Source organism: Anoplophora glabripennis, unplaced genomic scaffold (assembly GCF_000390285.2).
Source record: "Anoplophora glabripennis isolate ALB-LARVAE unplaced genomic scaffold, Agla_2.0 scaffold1226, whole genome shotgun sequence".
Taxonomy (NCBI): Eukaryota; Metazoa; Arthropoda; class Insecta; order Coleoptera; family Cerambycidae; genus Anoplophora; species Anoplophora glabripennis.
In genome coordinates, this window is record NW_019417556.1 from 65,508 (window position 1) to 84,179 (window position 18,672).

At 34.5% G+C, this 18,672-nt stretch overlaps 5 protein-coding genes across 7 annotated transcripts in view; 2 read left to right on the forward strand and 3 right to left on the reverse strand.

Annotated features, from left to right (window-relative positions):
* Positions 1–2,320, forward strand: part of LOC108915056 (ciliogenesis-associated TTC17-interacting protein) — a 6,830-nt gene extending 4,510 nt beyond the window's left edge. The window contains exon 5 of the mRNA XM_018721007.2: positions 2,105–2,320. Coding sequence (XP_018576523.1) covers positions 2,105–2,320 — 216 coding nt within the window. The remainder of the gene's footprint in view (positions 1–2,104) is intronic.
* The window catches only part of LOC108915055 (vacuolar protein sorting-associated protein 41 homolog), a 13,416-nt gene extending 3,578 nt beyond the window's left edge, over positions 1–9,838 (reverse strand). Inside the window, exons 1-15 of one of the 2 annotated variants that reach the window (XM_018721006.1) lie at positions 9,750–9,838; positions 9,506–9,634; positions 9,166–9,448; positions 8,920–9,118; positions 8,711–8,865; positions 8,328–8,652; positions 8,060–8,272; positions 7,904–8,000; positions 7,671–7,849; positions 7,430–7,616; positions 7,193–7,379; positions 2,951–3,091; positions 2,759–2,895; positions 2,554–2,698; positions 2,362–2,495 (exon numbers count right to left, since the gene is read on the reverse strand). In XM_018721006.1, the coding sequence (XP_018576522.1) occupies positions 2,380–2,495; positions 2,554–2,698; positions 2,759–2,895; positions 2,951–3,091; positions 7,193–7,379; positions 7,430–7,616; positions 7,671–7,849; positions 7,904–8,000; positions 8,060–8,272; positions 8,328–8,652; positions 8,711–8,865; positions 8,920–9,118; positions 9,166–9,448; positions 9,506–9,634; positions 9,750–9,764 (2,508 nt within the window). In that variant the 5' untranslated portion in view covers positions 9,765–9,838 and the 3' untranslated portion in view covers positions 2,362–2,379. Of the gene's footprint in view, positions 1–2,361; positions 2,496–2,553; positions 2,699–2,758; positions 2,896–2,950; positions 3,092–7,192; positions 7,380–7,429; positions 7,617–7,670; positions 7,850–7,903; positions 8,001–8,059; positions 8,273–8,327; positions 8,653–8,710; positions 8,866–8,919; positions 9,119–9,165; positions 9,449–9,505; positions 9,635–9,743 lie in introns of both variants that reach the window. The other variant, XM_018721004.1, reaches the window with a different exon arrangement.
* Positions 9,839–10,218: 380 nt separating this feature from the next.
* On the forward strand, positions 10,219–11,518 carry LOC108915057 (elongator complex protein 5). Its single transcript, XM_018721008.1, has 5 exons — positions 10,219–10,340; positions 10,393–10,719; positions 10,772–10,947; positions 11,001–11,188; positions 11,245–11,518. The coding sequence occupies exons 1-5, from the start codon at positions 10,286–10,288 to the stop codon at positions 11,339–11,341; spliced, it is 843 nt and encodes a 280-aa protein (XP_018576524.1). The 5' UTR covers positions 10,219–10,285; the 3' UTR covers positions 11,342–11,518.
* Positions 11,519–12,301: 783 nt separating this feature from the next.
* LOC108915053 (facilitated trehalose transporter Tret1-2 homolog) lies at positions 12,302–14,031 on the reverse strand. The gene is made up of 4 exons (XM_018721002.1): positions 13,853–14,031; positions 13,666–13,798; positions 13,323–13,607; positions 12,302–13,268 (listed from the first exon to the last, which is right to left on the reverse strand). Exons 1-4 carry the CDS (start codon positions 13,967–13,969, stop codon positions 12,337–12,339), a joined length of 1,467 nt encoding a protein of 488 aa, XP_018576518.1. The 5' UTR covers positions 13,970–14,031; the 3' UTR covers positions 12,302–12,336.
* Positions 14,032–16,329: 2,298 nt separating this feature from the next.
* LOC108915050 (facilitated trehalose transporter Tret1-2 homolog) overlaps positions 16,330–18,672 on the reverse strand; it is an 11,045-nt gene continuing 8,702 nt past the window's right edge. Inside the window, exons 2-5 of one of the 2 annotated variants that reach the window (XM_018720998.1) lie at positions 18,290–18,422; positions 17,897–18,035; positions 17,539–17,823; positions 16,330–17,489 (exon numbers count right to left, since the gene is read on the reverse strand). In XM_018720998.1, the coding sequence (XP_018576514.1) occupies positions 16,534–17,489; positions 17,539–17,823; positions 17,897–18,035; positions 18,290–18,422 (1,513 nt within the window). In that variant the 3' untranslated portion in view covers positions 16,330–16,533. Of the gene's footprint in view, positions 17,490–17,538; positions 17,824–17,896; positions 18,036–18,120; positions 18,209–18,289; positions 18,423–18,672 lie in introns of those variants that run through there. The other variant, XM_018720999.1, reaches the window with a different exon arrangement.

The window sequence follows — 18,672 nt, forward strand, 5'->3', positions numbered from 1 at the left end:
ATAATTCTTATAATTCTTTTTTGAATGACAAAAATTTTCTGTATGTCAGTGCTATTACCCCAAAACATAATTCCATATTTACAAATAGATTCGAAACTACCAAAGTAAATGATTTTTGTAGATGTACTATTTACATATTTACTAATTACCCTGATTCCATATATTACTTTACTTAATTTAGCAGCAAGTTCATCTATATGTTTTTTCCAATTTAAGTGTTCATCTAGATGCAGTCCTAGAAATTTTGTACTACTTGCTAATTCTGCTATCTGATTGTCCAGTATGATATTGTTAGGTCTGTTTATTTGCCAGTAACTTGATGAAAAAAGTACTAGTTGAGTTTTATCATTATTCATGATGAGACCATTCTTTGAAAGCCAGTCCTTTGTTAATTGTAAAAGTACCTCACTTTGTGTTATGATTTCTGGCATGGTGTCTGCCCCTACCAGTAAATTTGTGTCGTCCACATAATTAATAATTTTCTGATTTGAATTTGTGGGTACTTTTGCTATATCATTTAAATATATAATAAACAATAGTGGACCTATGATACTCCCCTGCGGGATTCCTATATTGATCTTCTACTTTTCGGAGCTAAACACACCGCCGTTATGATTTATGCATACTTTTTGCTCTCGGTTTGATAAATAGGAGACAATCCATTTCAGAGCCGGACCTCTAATGCCGTATCTTTCTAATTTTACTATGAGAAGGTCATGATTTAAACAATCATAGGCTTTAGCTAAGTCTAAAAACACACCCAAAGCTAGACATTTACTCTCGAAAAAATGAATGATGTCATTTGTAAAATTATACATAGCTGTATTTATAGATTTACCCTGTAAATAAAACTTGAACTCCAATCAAAAAAGTTAAATGAGAAAGTTGTAACTATTAAAAGAACCTATCGATTCGTATTTTTAAATATATTGATTGCTATATTATTTTTCGAGATATATCGAAAAAACCGTATCTCTTGCAAATTAAGGTTTTGAAACTTGTTACTTGCTGTAAATGTAGCCCTCATCAAGCAAAAAAAGTGCCTTTATTTAAATAAAAAAATATTAAACATTTTTTGAGATATTGATTTTTCGAAAAAAAGGTCATCTCGAAAATCGGCTCTTCTTGCTCGACGAATAGTCGTGGAGAAACGAATCAGGACTCATTTTTTTCCTTAAGAGTTGTACTTTTATTGTAACTAAAAGTTACAACGATTTTATTAATTTCAGGTGTCCAAAAATTACTTTGAAAAAAGTAAAAATTTTTTGGTCGTTTTTCTTGAATATCTCTTTCGATTTACATTTCTCGATAATGTCTATTACAGGAATCGGTTGCTGGTATTTTTACGCAAATTTAAAAAAAAAACGTTCTACGACCTCCTGTAGCTGAATTTTTTTTTTTTTTTTAAATTCCACAAGCCGCTATTTAAGTGCTAAAGCGTCCATTCTTACAGAGACTGAAGTGGAAGACTTATAGTTTCAATAAAAAATTACTGTGGTTCATTTTAGCCATGTCTGCATTTTCAATTGTGCATCAAACCGAGGCATACGAGCGCGGCACGCGCTAACTGTAGTGGGCGGCGGAGTGGGGGCAACGCCATTCGGCCGCTCCGAAAAAATCGAAAATTGACGGTTTTTTCAATATATCTCGAAAAGTAATACAGCAATCGATATATTTAAAAATACCAATCGATAGGTTTTTTTAATGGCTACAACTTTCTTATTTACTTTTTTCGATTGTAGTTCAAAGTTTTTTTATTAGCAAAAAATCGTTTTTCTGACTTTTATGAATTTTTTAGGTTAACTTCGCCATTTATGCGCCACAGGAAAAAAACACTATCTTTCTTAGAATTTTTTTTCTTATATCACCATAATTTTTGTTTTCTGGTGGTATTTTTTGTAAATTTAACATTAGGCCGTGACAGATTGATTGGACTATATACTAAACTATAATTATCGGGAATTGATATTTTTATGAAAAATTTTAACTTTAAAGCGTCGCAATCAAATTAATTAAAATATTGCAAATTACTTGAACGCGTACCATACTTTTAGTTTGGTTTTCGGACGTGTTCCTTTTGGGCTCACAAACGGGTAATTTCCAGACGACCGCCGAACGGGAAATGAAAACCTACATGGCCGACCACCCTGAGATCAAGGAGCTGATCGCCGACTTCGTCCAGAACGTCCTGCTGCTCAAACCGGAGAACATACTGCTGTTCACGAAGGACTACTTCCAAAACTTGTACCCCTGTCAGACGCCGCGTATCCCCTACTGCGAAAACGACAGGGGCAAAAGTAACGAGGACGTCGAATACTGACGATATTCATGTTACCGGTAGAAATTTCTTGTAATACTCACTGTACAGAATAAAGGGGACTACTTTTGTTCCAACGTGTAGCAGATGCCGCATATAGTGGCGTTGTCGGGTAAGCACTGCAGGTGGAAGGCGTGTTTGCAGTTGAACATGGCCAGGCTGACCGCCCGGGATGGATCTGAAACAGATATTTGTTTCGGCTTTGTTGCGATAATGAAGGGATCATCGCTGCGCACCTTTCTCTATCAATTTTCGGTGGCAGGCCCCGCAGACTACCTCGTCGCACACTGAAACACCTTTCTGGTGCACCGTCACCAGTTTTTTTTGCAGGTTGAAGTAGTCGGACACCAAAATCTTCTTGCAGCCTTCTTGAACGGAGACCTGCGGCATCGCTCGTTAGGAATAACGTCATTATTCGAACGATTCGTGTAATAATCTCACCTGTAAGTTGTACTGGTTCAGCATCTTGACCAGGGAATTTTTCAAGCCGGGTATCTTCATGTCCTTCTTGATTTTGAGGACTAGTACAGTGGGGTCGACGTACGTCCCGATGCTTTGCAGCAGGAACGTAACGAACTCTGAAAAAACGACAAATTGCGGATGACAGTTACTTTTTTTTCACGAATTGTTCACCTGGCTTGTCCACGCAGTGGTCTATGAGATCGTTCCACAGATCCGGGTCGTCGTGCTCCTGACAGAACGATATGGCGTGCTGCATGTCCTTCAGCTCGTTTATGATGAGTTCCAGGGCCTCCTTGGTGTCGCCTATCCTTCCTTTGAAACAAATGAATGATTATTGTATGTATGTAACTTACATGTAGCATTTTCAGTTCTTTTTTTTATTTCACTAAGTATTTCTGTCACAGTGGAGAGGAAAATTTTAAAGGGGCAATACCTACGTAAAATTCAACTGCCGCAAATTTGAATTGGGAAAAAAAATTTCTTAATCTACATGAGTATGACTAGAGAAATACGTAAGGGATTTTGAAAACAATAATTTTTGGGGGATTGGCGAGTATTTGAAGCAAAAATTTCACTTTATGACAAAAAAAACTTATTTTGGAACTTTGGAATATTATTTTAAAGATATGGTCAAGAATGAACAAAATAAAAATTGTTGGAATAATGCTGCGTGCTGTTTTCAAAAATCGTGTTTCAAGAAAAACACCTTTAATGTTTTGAGATATATGCTTATACTAAATGAAAATGTTTCTATTTAAACACAAACTCCTTTTAACAACATTTGTTAGTGCATTAGAGAAGTTAGAAATCAAAAGGTAAGTCATTACCTTCTAAGAAGTAGTCATTTCAAAAACTGGTTCGCCCGAGATTTGATCTTGCGCTGTTGGGATAAAAATAGTTTTATTCTTCAGCTACAGAGTCTTTATAAACGATTACAAGCCACGTGAACGTAATTTTTTCTGAAACAGTAATTTTATTTCCTTCCCGTTTGGCAATTCAGTTTTGGTAAAACTAAAAGTTATTAAAACAATAAGATCAAGGTTACATTAGAACACTAAATTTTGGTTCATGGGCTTGTAGTCCAATCATATTGTCGAAAATACCTCATTTTTTGCCAAAAAATAGTTCAGTAATTGAAAATATGTAAAAATTAGGAAAAATTCCGTGGAATTCAATGCACTACTTTACCCCACCTGAATTTTTGGGCTTCATTTTAAAAATGGCGTCCAAAGTTTGCAAAAAATAGTTTTTTTCATTTATAAAAAAAACTAAACACTTAAAAAAAATGTTTCAAACAAAGGTTGTAGGAATTTTTAATACGGATCAAATAAGCCTAAACCGGTTTTGATCGATAAATAAATTAGTTAGTTATTGAATAAAAAAACCGCTAAAAATCGCAATTTTTTCAAATAGCTGTATCTCTTTCAAAAATAAATATTTTTTTATGAAAATTGGTGAAAGGATAGCTCTTGGTGAGTAAAATAAAAAGATTTTTCAAAATTGCAAAATATTTTAGTTTTTGCATTAATCGAGTTTTTCGAAAAAAAAACCTTTTTGTAAAATCCCCATAATTCATAGGCTGCCACAGCTTTAGGATCGGGGTTGGGCTTAAAATTTTCTTTAATAATTACACTATTATGTGCAAATATTGTGCGAGCCTCAAATCGATTTCAAATATCGTAAAAAACGATCGAAAAATCGTTTTTTTTTTTTTTGGGGCCATAAAACTTTGATTAAGTTTTTGATTTCAATTCGTAACAACATGTCGATACCGCCATTCGTAAGTAGACGTCTTTTTACGAATTTAATAAAAAAATCTGTCCTACCACTAATAGGGGCCGAGAAAAATAAAAAAAAAAAATCGCCACGACCTCATTGGTTAATATTAAGGGCTGAAATTTACACATGTTATAGTTGAATACTTGTCTTCAATATAAAAAATAGTCCGCAATGATTGGTCCCATTTTCTTTCATTAAACTTCATTTTTATGGGCTCCGTATTATGCTTGCTCGGCCCGACACGTTGATGTGCGCGGTGAGGGGAGAAGACTGTCTATTGTATATGCCGATCCTACGTAACGATCTGCGTGTGTTTTTTTTTTCGTGTATATTTATAAAACTCAACAAAAATACGCCTACTCTCGAGAGAGAAGTTTTGCAAAAAAGCCTTTAATATTAAGTTTTTTTTAATTTTCTCTCTTTTTTTATGCTTTATCATACTATTTTTGTCTGTATTTATCATTTTATTATAATCTATAGGCACACAAAGAGTCAATCAAAAATTATATTATATATTTGATGAAATATTATTTTTATATTTTTAATGTTCTTTGTAAATTTTTGTAATTATTTTTCTTTTCTTTATGTGGTTGCGTGGAAGAGCGAGGAATCAAACGGCGCCACTATTTAATTAATTTTTTTTCTTTTGTACAAATAATGTGACTAAAGACATTTATTATTATTATTATTATTATTATTATTATTATAAAAATATATGCAAAATGCCTCTTTTCAAAGTCAAGTGTGGGAGCGAGAACAACCGACACTATTTAATATAAGCTGAATTACTTGTTTTCAAAATATTTCATAAATATATTTCTAAATTTTGACAATAGCAACGATGTCCTAGTAATTCTGAAATTTGTTGATATAAATCATCTTGTAATTGAAAATATGTTGTTTTTATGCATATAGTTTAAATTTTTTGATATGATTTTGATAGATTTTTTATTTATCATCTGTTTTTCAAATCACATATTTTTGTTATGTTACTTATGTTTAGTGTTTTGGGCTAACTATATTAAAACTAACCATTAAATAACTGATACTGAAGTTGCTGGATTAAATTTTTTCCAAAAAATATTTGTATTTTTCATTTTACGAGAAAAAGCCATTCTCGATTAAAATTTTTGCTTGTCTTTAAAATGTGGTTGTCATGGAGAACTTTGGTCTGGCATCTACAGAGTGATAAAAAAATCGGTAAATATAAAAATCATTAAAGATTAAACTGCCTTTGTTTTTAATAATACAGAAATATGTTATTAAGGAAAGTTGCACAGAATCAAAATTTATATTATAATTTCAATTTGTGTATGAATCGGCCTACTTTGATAGAAACGGACAGTAAACAATTTTTATTGTTCATTTTACGAGAAAAAAGGCATTCTTGATTAAAATTTTTGCTCGTCTTTAAAATATCTTTAAAAATAAGCAAAAATTTTATTTTAATCAAGAATGCCTTTTTCTCGTAAAATGAATCAAAAATTTTTACTGCCGTTTCTATCAAAGTAGGCCGATTGATACATAAATTGAAATTATAATAGAAATTTCAATTCTAAGCAACTTTGCTTAATAACATATTGCTGTATTGTTGAAAACAAAGGCAGTTTATTCTTGAACGAATTTTATATTTTCCAATTTTCTGATCACCCTGTACATGCAGGATGAAAGTTCTTCATGCCAATTGCATTTTAAAGACGAGCAAAAATTTTAATCCTTTTTCTCGTAAAATGAAAAATAAAAATATTTTCCCTCTTTTCCACTCCAACCGTGGATTACTGCATACAATTCAGAAAATCCCACAAGAGATGTAATAATTTCTATTAAATATTTACATTATACATTTCCCAACAAAACTATTACAACAAAATTTGCCATTTTTCTAATGTACTTAGCTTCGTCAAGTTTCATCGGATTAAGACATTTTTTTTTTCATTTTGTAGGTAATAATCTGTACTTTAAAAAAATATATATGCGAAATGGATGTGAGTCGATGCCACATCTCCATGTCCTAATAAAGCCCATCATTTTTTTTCTTAAAAAATTTGCTTGCTTGGCACGTTACCTGAATCGCCTTCGATTTTTTCGATTTTTTTTTTTCGAAAATAACACAAACCATCGTAATATGCACTTTCTAACAAGCAATTTGAGAAAAAATCAATCTATCATTTTTTTTGACCAAGTTATTCCATTTTGAAGTTTCATATATTTTTAACGAGTACTGCCAGAAAAATGACAAACTGTTACGTCTACATTCAAGACAATGCGATAGATAATTGGTTGAATAGAATCTCGTGCAAAATTACGCCGATCACATCCGGTGAAGTAGAATGTTGCGTTTTAATGTAATCTTGATCGTTTTAATTTTACCGAAATTTAATTGACAACTTGAAGGAAATAAAATTACTGTTGCAAACAAAATTACTGGCCATGTGGCTTGTAATCATTTATAAAGGCTCTATAGATTCAAGTCAATTTTATAACTAAAATTTTTAAAAAGTAAACAAAAATGTTCGCGTTACTTATAAAGTTTTCCATGTTACTGTGGCAAAAAAACCCAATCAAATAAAAAGAGTAAAAGATGATTGTTTGTTATAAGTTAGCGGCCCTGTAACGGTTCCCTGAGGAACTTACCTAAAAGGTACACCATCTCCGGATAGTATTTCTCCTTCTGGCAGATATCCAGGGCTTCCTGAATGGGGTAAAAGTCGGATTTCTTCAGAAACGGCAGCAGCTTTGCCCTGGCGAAGATGGCGTACAGCTTGACCAACTCCTTGTGGTACTTCCCTTTGGGATTCTTCTTGTCGTATTCGTCCAAGTACTACAAAAGAATTATTAAAATAGAAAATGGAAATTCTCGACCGTAATTACCCTGTACAGGTGTAGCTCGTTTTGCCTGAGCTTCTCGACGATCTTATCGGAGGAGATAGTGTTCTTCTCGAGCAACAGCTCGATAGTTTTCTTGTGGTCCAGATCCATGAGGTCGATTAGCATGTCCTGTATGACGCCGTACAGGTTATGCTTTTGTATCAACGTGAAGACGTCTTTGTGTTTGAGCCTGTAAAATGAAATCGTTGAATTTTCTAACGTTATATTTTTCCCGGAAACTTACTTCAGGTACATCGACAAGCTCCTGTCATACTTTTTCTCGTAGCTGTACAAAATGGCCAACGCCTCCAAATAAATATTTTTGTCCACCTCACAGTTCAACAGGTGTTCCAATACGGCATTTATGACTGCCGCGATATTGTACAAGCCAGGGTTCCACTCTTTCACCAAGTTCAAGAAACCCTAAAACAGGTATAGATTACCATTATAGAATATTGTTGTCTTTTTTTAGTGTACCTGGGAGTCCAACTTCAGATATTCATAAAGTATCATCTCGTAAATGTGAGGATTTAGCTTCGAATCCAACGTTCTTGGTATGTAGGGACTCACCGATCTTTAAAAACATTACGATTTGTAACTTTCGCAAAATATATAGATATTATTTATCCTTACCTCAACTGATGCACACTGGCGAACTTATAGATCTGGTCCTCCCACAAATTCGGATTTTTCCCAAAAATCTTTAACCCCAACCTACCCGCCGCATCGTACATTCCCCTGCTAAGCAAATAGTCAAGATAGTCGACCCCCACTGACTGAATCGTGTGCCTGTTGATGCTGCGGCTATCGTTCTGCATTAAAATATCCAACGCTTCGTCGAATTTACTAAAATCGTCATAAAAACAATCAGACCACGACACGCTTGAATCGTAACTCTTACCTGTGCTGAATAAACCACTGTATCCTATCATCCAGGTCATAGGGGCTGGCGATAACGACGTCTTTGGGTGCGACAATGAAAAATCTATTTTCTTCCAGCAGGACGTCTAAGTGGTAATCGTTTACGCTGTACTCCTCGTACCCCCTCAACGATAAGCTGTCAGTACAGATATCAGTGTAATCGTTATCCCTATACTCTACTATGTACAACTGTGGACGTAAAGATTTTTGATTTTCATCGAGCTCTTTAGGGACACCCAGAAGGACCAGTTGGTGGTCTAAGGGTGCAATGCCGCTTAAATAGAACTCTGTTTGGAATGTGGATACTGAAAACGAATTCTTCCGGATAAGTAACATATTCTGCAACCCCCAAATTGTACTTACCTGGATCGACCAAGTATTCGGGTAAGTCTCGATTTGCCAATTCAATATTGCTACGTTTTCTTATAACGCAAACCCTTACGGTATCCACCCAACCTATTAAAAGGGTTCTGCTATCTGCCCACCTCAAATTACATCTGAATTTATCTATCGAAATCCTAAAATACACGTTTTAACAGCACCACTGCCAATTTCTTTCAATTTGAGCTTACCCTGGATGTTCCTCCCATTTGATAAGACCTAATGAGCACCTGGCGTTCATGTCGTATACCCTCACGCCTATGTTACTGGACCAGGCGAGAAAGTTCTCACCCCAACACAAACTCTTAACTAACCCTTCACTCTCACACAATACGGTTGGCCGCAGACCGCCCAGAAATGTGCGCTCATAAAGAGTAAGTCTATCATCACCTAAAGAATACTAAATAAAATGGAAATACAATTATTAAAACGCGTACCTGTGATGAATCTCTTGTTTGAGCCATATTTGTAATAACACGGATCTAACGCTATAGTTTTCACTAATCTGCCCAAGTTCAAGTGGACATTATTCTCCTTCGAGAACAAACTGTGTATGAAAACACGCCCATCGTCCGAGCAAGTAGCGATGAACTCTCCATTAGAGTCTATCGAAATTTGATTGACACTCACAGTATGCGCTTTCAGTTCTTTGCCTTGAATACTGTTACCTTGGTGGTCTAGGATATGGATGACGCCCCAATGTGAGCCGAGGCAGATAAACTAAAAGCACAAAATAAAAATAATACTTCCAAGTGTACGATTTTTGAGTTATCATACTTTTGGATGTACGGCAATACATGTTGCGGACGACTTCAGCAATATGCTTTGTAGATCGTTTGACAGTCTCACGTATTTTAATTTGGGCTCTATCTCATCCTCGGAGCTTTCTGTGTCGCTCATGTAATCCTGAAATTGCGAAAGTTAGAAAGAAAATCGATGACATAACCTTCAATGTGCAAAAAAGTGATTTAATATATAAAGTAAAATATAATGGTTTTCGTTCGTTGGTACTTACGCTTACATGGTTCTCAGACATTTTTATCTGGCCCAAAAACAATAAATAAATATTATCATTTTCAAACAACAATAATGATTAATAACAATTTGACATTTCACCTAAAATTTTGATAACCAGTGTTGCCAATACCATATGATATGATGATGACATTTACACTATTTTGTGACTGTGATCTTGTTAACCAGATCATTCGGATTTCGGATTCCTGATCTTGTCAAAAACTGTTCGAAAAAAGATTATTAACAAAATTTGAATGTTAAGTAAAACATTAAAATAATCAGAAATTAGATACTTATATTTCCTTTTAAATACAAAAATACTTGAAATAGAAAAACAGCTGTTTCAAGTGATTCATCTGATCGCAGATCAAGGTTTCCGTAAACCCTTCCATCATGCTAGATACAAATCTATTCTATTCTAATGATTTAGGGTTTTAATAATTTTAAAGTTTGTTTTGCAATATGTCACTCATGTAGCGTATATCTAACCACATTTTTGCGTCAACGTGATATGTTTTGATTCTATTTACATTTGTTAGAATGTTAAAAAATTACCTTACTACACTGCCTTTCACTAAATTTGTACTTATTGAAGGTAGGTAAGTACTGATCTCATTTTGGATTAATTCTACAATAAGCTATTACAGATTCGTTAGAAGAGCGAGGGCAACCAATTTTCGACTTCTTAATTCGAAGTCATTTGGATAAGCTTCAGAATAATGTACAGTTCTTCACTTTTCACGGAAGTTTCAACAGAGCACAAAAACGTTTCGAAAATAAGCGTAACATAGTTGTTCATGATTTTACTACTAACGTATGCGGTTGGAATTTGGATAAAAACAAAGATAGCTTTGAAGAAGTTGCTTCCAGATTAAGTGCCAATGATATAGTTATTGTGGACTCTTTAGCACACGCTATTTTTCAATATGGGCTCGTGGGAACTTATAAAATTTTTAACACTTTAAGAAACCAAAGTAAGTAAAATATTGATTTGTAGAGGTTTACATAATCTTTAGTGAATTGTAGACATTCTACAAGTAATAACGATGCTACACACAGACTTATTAGATGATAAGAACAAAGTTAATAAGATTTTTGAGCATTTATGTACGCTTAGCTTGGTTGTGGAGCCAAAGTTTATTTCAGAGAACGGAAGGGTGCAGTATACTTTTAAAAAACTAGGTGGAAAGGTCATAAAACAGGTAAAATTAGTTATATGATATGAGTGTTCTTTTTTAATATATAATGGTTTTAGATAGAAGAATATAGTTTCGTGGGTGAAGATCTTATAACGAAAAAAATTGACAAGATAGATCCGAAAAAGTTGCTGGAAAAGTCAACTCCTCCAGAAATAAATCCGGAAACTCTTTCAACGTTTAAAATAGGCCTAAGTGATAAAGAAAAGGCATCCAGAGATCAAGTGGTTCTGCCGTATTTGCCAAAGTAATAAAAAATATATATTTATGTAGGTAGTTTATATTAATACTTTTTTCCTTTAGAAATGAGAACGGTGAAGATGGTGGCAAAATAATATATGAGCTTGATGCGGTGGACGATTGGGATGAAGAAGATCCAGACGACGATTTAGATATTTAGCCCTTAATCAAATTGAAAAAATTTCATATAAAACTTATTGTTGCTTTGGTTTTTACCATTGGAACAGTACCGTTACATATTTTCTTGAGTGTAAATAAAGTTTGATTTTAAAGGCGTTATGACATGCTATTATAAAGATAAGTATACTTTTTTCAATAAAATGATACAAAAACTGTTTATTTTTTTTACATAAACTTTTCAAATATTTCTGCATAGCTGACATTCAGAAATGTTGTTTTAGGTTTCTCTAGGGCCTCAATATCATCAACAGTTACAGTTTTTAGTTTTTCTAATACTCTCAGAAGTCTATTTTTCAGTATTTTTTTTCTAGCCGCCCAAATGAATTTATTGAGTTTCAAATACCTAGCAAACCACGGTTCTAAAATGCAAGAGCTGTTCCACACTTGTGGCACCTAAAAAAAAAGGTAAATAACATTTATGCTACGTATTGTAAATATGGAATATGTTAACTGGATGAATTGATCTTTCTGTTCTTTTTCTCTGCAAACTTCCTTTTTTTGTTCCTTGGTCACTCTTAACTTCCTGCTAGAAAAAATTAAATTCTATAATTTTCAATGTTTATTATTGTTTTTTTTTTTAAGTGGAACCTCTTCTAAAAATTGGAAATTGATAAGTTCAATGTAATCTTCCAATAACCGCTTCCTGTTACATATCAAAGTTTCCTGGTTAAGTCTGTTATATTTCTTACAAGCCTCTAGAAACTGCTTCTTTTTCAAATTGTAAATCTCAAAGTTCTCGTCTCTGTATCTGTTATGAAGGCCTATCAATTCCTTATCGGACCGAACCTTTGGAGGTTTTTCAAGTATCTTTTTTTGCACCTCTCCATGGGCCAAGACTTTTACTTCCTTGGATTTTGACATTTTCGGTTGCAGAATGACAACATCTGACTTTAGTAAGTCGTTTGTTTATGTGTTATAAATCTAAGTTAAATAAAAAACAATTTATATAAAGATATATTCAAATTACAACAAAATTTATGTTTCAACGTCTTTTTTAAAACCATCTTCGATCTCATGGAGTGGTTTGTTCTTTGTTTCCGGTAAAAATATACCCAGTACCACACTTCCCATAAAACCTACAACCCCGAACAACAGAAAGGTGCCTTCCGTGCCGAAGTTTAATAGCAACCACGGCGTGGGTTTCACTACGGAAAAAATGAAGGCGTAATTTATAAGAGATGACAAACCGCTGCCTAAGCCGCGATGTGCTAGAGGAAAAAGTTCCCCCATCATAGCCCAGGGGATGGAAAAGAGTCCGACAGTCACAAAGGCCATGTAAACAATCAAAACTACCAATGCATAAATCGAATAGTTCCTCAAATCCGGCCAGTAGTTGACACCAAACGAAAAACCACTTAAGGTGAAAAGAGAAAGCGTTGTTCCTATGCTGCTCAAAAGTATGTGCGGTCTACGACCGATTACCTTCATAAGGTAGCAAGCTAAAACAGAAGTAGCGAGTCTAATGATGTCCATTATGATCATAGAAGTGTACACGTCTAAAGAGTCGCCAAGCGTCAGCTTCACTATTTCTATGTTGTAAAAGGTCATAGCGTTGATTCCAGTCCATTGGAGAGTAAAGAATAAAACTACGGTTATAGAGAGAGGCTTCAGGAACTCCCTTTGCTGTAAATTTTTTACATAATCCATAATACTCTTCCTCGGTAGTCCCGCTAGTGCAGTTTGTCTTGTTAGCAACTCCTGTAGTTCTGCCTCGGCCGCTTCTCCATAGCCACGACACCAGTAAAAAGCCGCTTTAGCCGCAGAGATCTTTGACTTTTTAGCTAGGAACGTAGGAGACTCTGGAGCTTGGATCATAACCACCAAACAGGCTATCGGGAAAATGCAGCCTATGAGAGCGGTATTTTGCCAGCTGATGAACGTTCCTAAGACGTGAGCAATGACGACTCCTAAAAATAGGAGGATATCAATGTTATGTACAGAAACTCTTGAAAATAACTTACCTAAAGTTATCGCGAAAGAAATGGCTCCCAGGAGGAACCCCCTGAATTCGGGGTCAGACGTTTCGGCAGTGTAAACGCCTGAAGGTGGTCCTAAAATTCCTAGGCATATCCCAGTGGTGAACCTCCCTATCAAAAGGTGCGTTGTGGTGGTTGAAAAATACAACAGTACCCACCCTACGAGGCAAGGTACACACACCACCATGTGGATGGTTTTTCTTCCGATGGTTTCCATTAATAGCCCGCCTAGGGCACATCCTAAAGGCGTTGGAAGGGTTGCTATTGAGGCTGAAAGAGTTTCTTTGTGTGTCAACAGGTTTTATTAGTTTTTTTTTTTTGAAGTTACCTATCCAAGAGGACATTTCATAGTCTATGGTCATCTTTCCCTCTTTTTCTAGTTGAGGAAGGAGGATGGCTGAATATCCTTCGACCATGCCTAGGCTTATGGATATCAGAACTACCCCAAGAGCTACATAGCACTAGAAAGTAACAATATCTTAACTCGGGGCACAGAAAACTTAGTTTCTTTTTACCTGGCGCAGTCTAGGAGAAAAATCTTGTACAGTCATGTCGGTGTTCATTTGTTGTTCATTCTTCTTCGTTGATTTAAAAAATTTGCGTATGATCTCCCACATTGCTTTACTTTTCATTCGTTCAGTATTTCTGCCTGATGGAAGTGTTCCTTTCAGTTTTTGGAAACGGTTTGTATTAGTATACGTAATCCTTTGATTTATCACTTGACAGTTTTGATAACAATTAGAATGAAATAATAAAGTCTAATTTGAACAAATATTTGCACATGAATTAATTATATTAAACTTATTATTTAAATGTAGCATTGCCCCCATGTAACTCATAAGTACACTGGTTCTATGTATGTTACATATTCATTTATTAAATAATTTATTCAATTAATTATTTTTTAAATAATGACTGATTTTAAATGATGACTTATAGTTATGGAATAAATAACTATGCCAGCTGCTACCCATATGAGAAATATATTAAATGGATTTTGTTACGTCATAATATACAGCGTGCCCTGTTGTAATGTCTGGAAGAGGGAAAAGGTTTTTATTTGTGGGTTTACGACAAAAAGTCCACTCTTTGTACAAACTCCTGCTTGTTCCAAAACGGTCAAAACTGTTAAAATATTTGTCATTTTTTATACAGGGTGTTCAGTATTTATAAAAATATTTAGTCGCCAAGAGTAAAGCACCGCTATTTTTGACAATATCGAAAAATATTATCAGGAATGTCATTTAGGATCCACAGGGGATTCAAATTAAAACAATTTTTTTTTAACAATGCGGGTAGCTAATTTGTATGTACCACTTTATTTGATATTTGCAAAAATAATGCAATAATCAATTTCTTTAATTTTATTTTTATTAAGTCAATTTATTGCTAATAATATGAAAATTTACATAAACAAGGAATAACGTAATTTAAATGTACAAAAACAAATTTTATTCAAATTTATTGCCTCCAATTTGTGCACAAATTTCAGCTCTTCTAATAAATTCTCCACAGACATTTCGTATTTCGTATAGAGGAATATTAGCAATTGTTTCTCTTATTCTGTTTTTTAAAGTGTCCACATTATTACCAAGTGGTTCAGCATAAACTTTTTGTTTTAGATTGCCCCACAAATAAAAGTCCATTATTGTCAGATCAGGACTTCTAGGAGACCATGGAACAGGACCTAATAGTCCTATCCATTCATCTTTACAATGTTAGTCCAGCCCTCTCTCGGTGTGCTAATGGCATATCGTTTAGGTAGTTTAAGAAAAACGTATTTAGTAACTGCAAATAAGAATGCTGGTTCAAGTTTCCCTCTGTAAAATAGGGTCCAACTATTCCAAAATAAGAAACGGCACACCAAACGTTAACTTTTTTTGAATACTGTCGTCTAGAATTAATCCGAAAATTAGGATTTTCCGAAGCCCAGTATCTACAATTTTGAGAGCTAACTATTCCATTCGTGGAAAAAGTCTCCTCATCTGAAAAAATAATATAGTGGGAAAAATTTCTGTTTTTGAGATGGTGCTCACCCACCCATAAACAAAATGCCAACATTTTAGAATCATCCCCTTCTTTTAGTGTATGGACAAACTTTGCTTCATAAGGATGTATTTTTTTTATCAATCTTTGTAAACGAGACTAACGTTTCTAATTTCTGAAGCTCTTTTTCTTAAAGATGTCTTTTGGGGCATTTCTTATTGATTTCATCACTAATTCTACAACATTTTCTTTGTTAACCGCTGTTACCCTTTTCTTTTTTGCTACAGAACCAGTGTTTTTAAATTTTTGTGCAATCCGTTTTATAGTCCTATCTGTGACTATTATGTCAGGCCATTTCTCATTAAATTGTCTTTGAACTGCCACGAATGATATTTGTTCACCCAAACCATAGCACTGAACAAATACTTTTTGTTCGAGAGTGAGCATCGTAATCTCAAATAAAATATTACCTAATTAATCACGAAGCGACTTTGACAGAAGATAGTAAACATTATTTATTTGGTTGTTGTAGCCACAGCATCCTTCATTTTAAACTCCCCTATTTATAGCACGTACAATCAGGTGCCCGCCTTGTTTAAAAAAAAAAATTCAACAGAAATTAGTGAAACCTCAAATTTTTAATCCCCTGTGGATCCTAAATGACATCCCTGATAATATTTTTCGATATTGTCAAAAATAACGGTACTTTACTCTTGGCGACTAACAATATTTTTCTAAATACTGAACACCCTGTATAAAAAATGACAAATATTTTAACAGTTTTGACCGTTTTGGAACAAGCAGGAGTTTTTAGAAAGAGTGACTTTTTGTCGTAAACCCATAAATAAAAACCTTTTCCCTCTTCCGGACATTACAGCTGGACACGCTGTATATTTTACCAATACTAGACTAAACTACATATAAATGATATTAAGATGTTGTTAATAAATATTATGCTTTATAAAAAAATAAAACAATTATTTTTATAAAATGTTTAATTCCTTATACATTTTTGGAAATACAAATTAACAAAATAATCCTTATAAAACACACAAAATGATTATATGTATATTTTTTTTATAAAACAATATGAATAATGCTGTATGAGTGAAATTCTTTAATAAAACTTTGTCACGTTTTTCTCGTACTCAAAGAAAATCAAGTCATTTTCACAAATTTTGATCCAACGCCGCACACCCCACGTCGTATATCACTCTTTGGGAACAATACTGTTATTATTAACACATTTTATTTCACGTTTACTTTTAAACTGATCTTCGATTTCATGTAGAGGTTTGCCCTTCGTCTCGGGCAGGTAAATCCACACAAAGATTGTACCAAAAAATGCCACCAAACCGTACACTAGAAAACTACCCTCGGCGCCCAAATCCCTGAACATGGCAGGACTGGTTTTAACCACAGAGAAAAAGGCTGTAAATGCTAAAAATGAAGTAATCCCGCTGCCAATACTTCTAGTTTTCAAAGGAAAGACTTCACCGATCATGGCCCAAGGCAGGGGTACGAATCCGATAGAAATGAACGAAATGTATATCACGAGAGCGGTCATCGGTATGTAAACCATGCTGGAGACCGCTGGATATATTGTAACCAAGTAAGTGAAGACGCTGAGAGTGAATAAGGACATGAATGTTCCGAGACCGCTGACTACAGCTAAAGGACGTCTACCGAGTCTTCTGAGTAAGATGCAAGCTAAAATAGACATTACAACTCTGATCACGTCCACTATAAGCATGCTTAGGTATTCGTTCACCCCCTCTCCTACAGTTTTCTTCATTATCGACACTGTGTAGAAGGTTATAGCGTTGACACCTGCCCATTGGTTGGCTATTATGTACACTGTGATTATACCGAGAGGTTTTAAGAATTCTGGTACTAGAAAGTCTCTTATTTGCATCTTTAGATTCGGTTCCTTGTCTTGATAACCCTCCAGCATCACGGCTAGTTCCTTTTTTGCTTCGTCTGAGTAGCCTCGGCACCAGTAGAATGCTTTTTCGGCCTTAGTGAGCTGTCCCTTTTTAGCTAACCAAGATGGGGATTCGGGCGTGAAAATCATTAGTAGCAGGCTAATTATGGGAACGATACTGCAGACAAGCGCAGTGGTTTTCCAGTGGAGGAAGGTACCAAGAAGATGGGACAAGAAGAGACCTAGAAAACAGCAGTAGAATATTTGTGGTTCTATTGCGTATACACTTACCAAGCGAGACTGCAAAGGATATCCCGGCTAACAAAAACCCTCTGTACTTTGGCTTGGAAGTTTCTCCAATGTATACACTAGTGGCAGCACCCAATATACCCACACAAAGCCCTGTGATAAAGCGACCACCCAGTATCATGCGTGTGTTGCAAGCGAAAGCTATCAGCAGCCACCCTAGCAGGGTCGGTAGGCAAGTCAGCATGTGAGTGTGTTTCCTGCCTATTTTTTCTATTAGCACACCTCCCAAAATGCAGCCAGTTGCCATTGGTAGGGCTGCCATAGAGGCTGTAAAGAGGAAACAGTTGTAGTAGACAGGAGAGTCATCTTTTAAAAAAAAAATGGCTAAGATTGCGCTTACCTATCCATGATGCCTGTTCATCATCTATAACAATTGTGCTGTTCTTTTCAGCTTGTAGCTGAGGTAAGAGAATAGCTGAGTAGCCAGATATCATTCCTAGGCCTATATCCAGTATAAGCGGCCCCAATGCCACCAATGTCTGCAATAAAGGAGGTTAAATCATTATTTACTTTTTTTGTGAAGTGATTTTTCTTAATGAACATATTTTAGTTCAATAATCTTACATTGTGATATTTCTGCATCTCATCAATTGCGATATAAAAGTAGTATTATCTACGAATTTTAATTTTTGATACACAAAAAAAATAATTCAACATCCTTGTAAATTTTGAGATAAAATTAATTGCATAATTCCTTTGTATTTAATTAAATTATCATGTTTGGTTTGCTTACTTGTCTGACCCATGGAGATGCGGTTTCTTTGTTATCTACAGGGTGTCCTGATTCAGCAGTACTCTGTTCTAATTTCAGGGCCTTCCTGATTTTGTGTATAGGAGTTTCTAGAACACCCCCAACTATGCTGAAACTGATTGACAAATCCAGTAGTATTATTTTTTTAAATTAAAAGATTAGATTTATGTAAAATAAAATAAATAAATTCATCTGTGTGAAAGGAAACAAAATAAAAGGACTAAGCAATTTTTTTATATTTATTTCATTAACATTAACGGATTTGGATATTTGTTTATATAAAACAATTTAGATCTAAATATGTAGTATTATTAGATTATTATTATTATTATTATTATTATTATTATTATTATTATTATTATTAT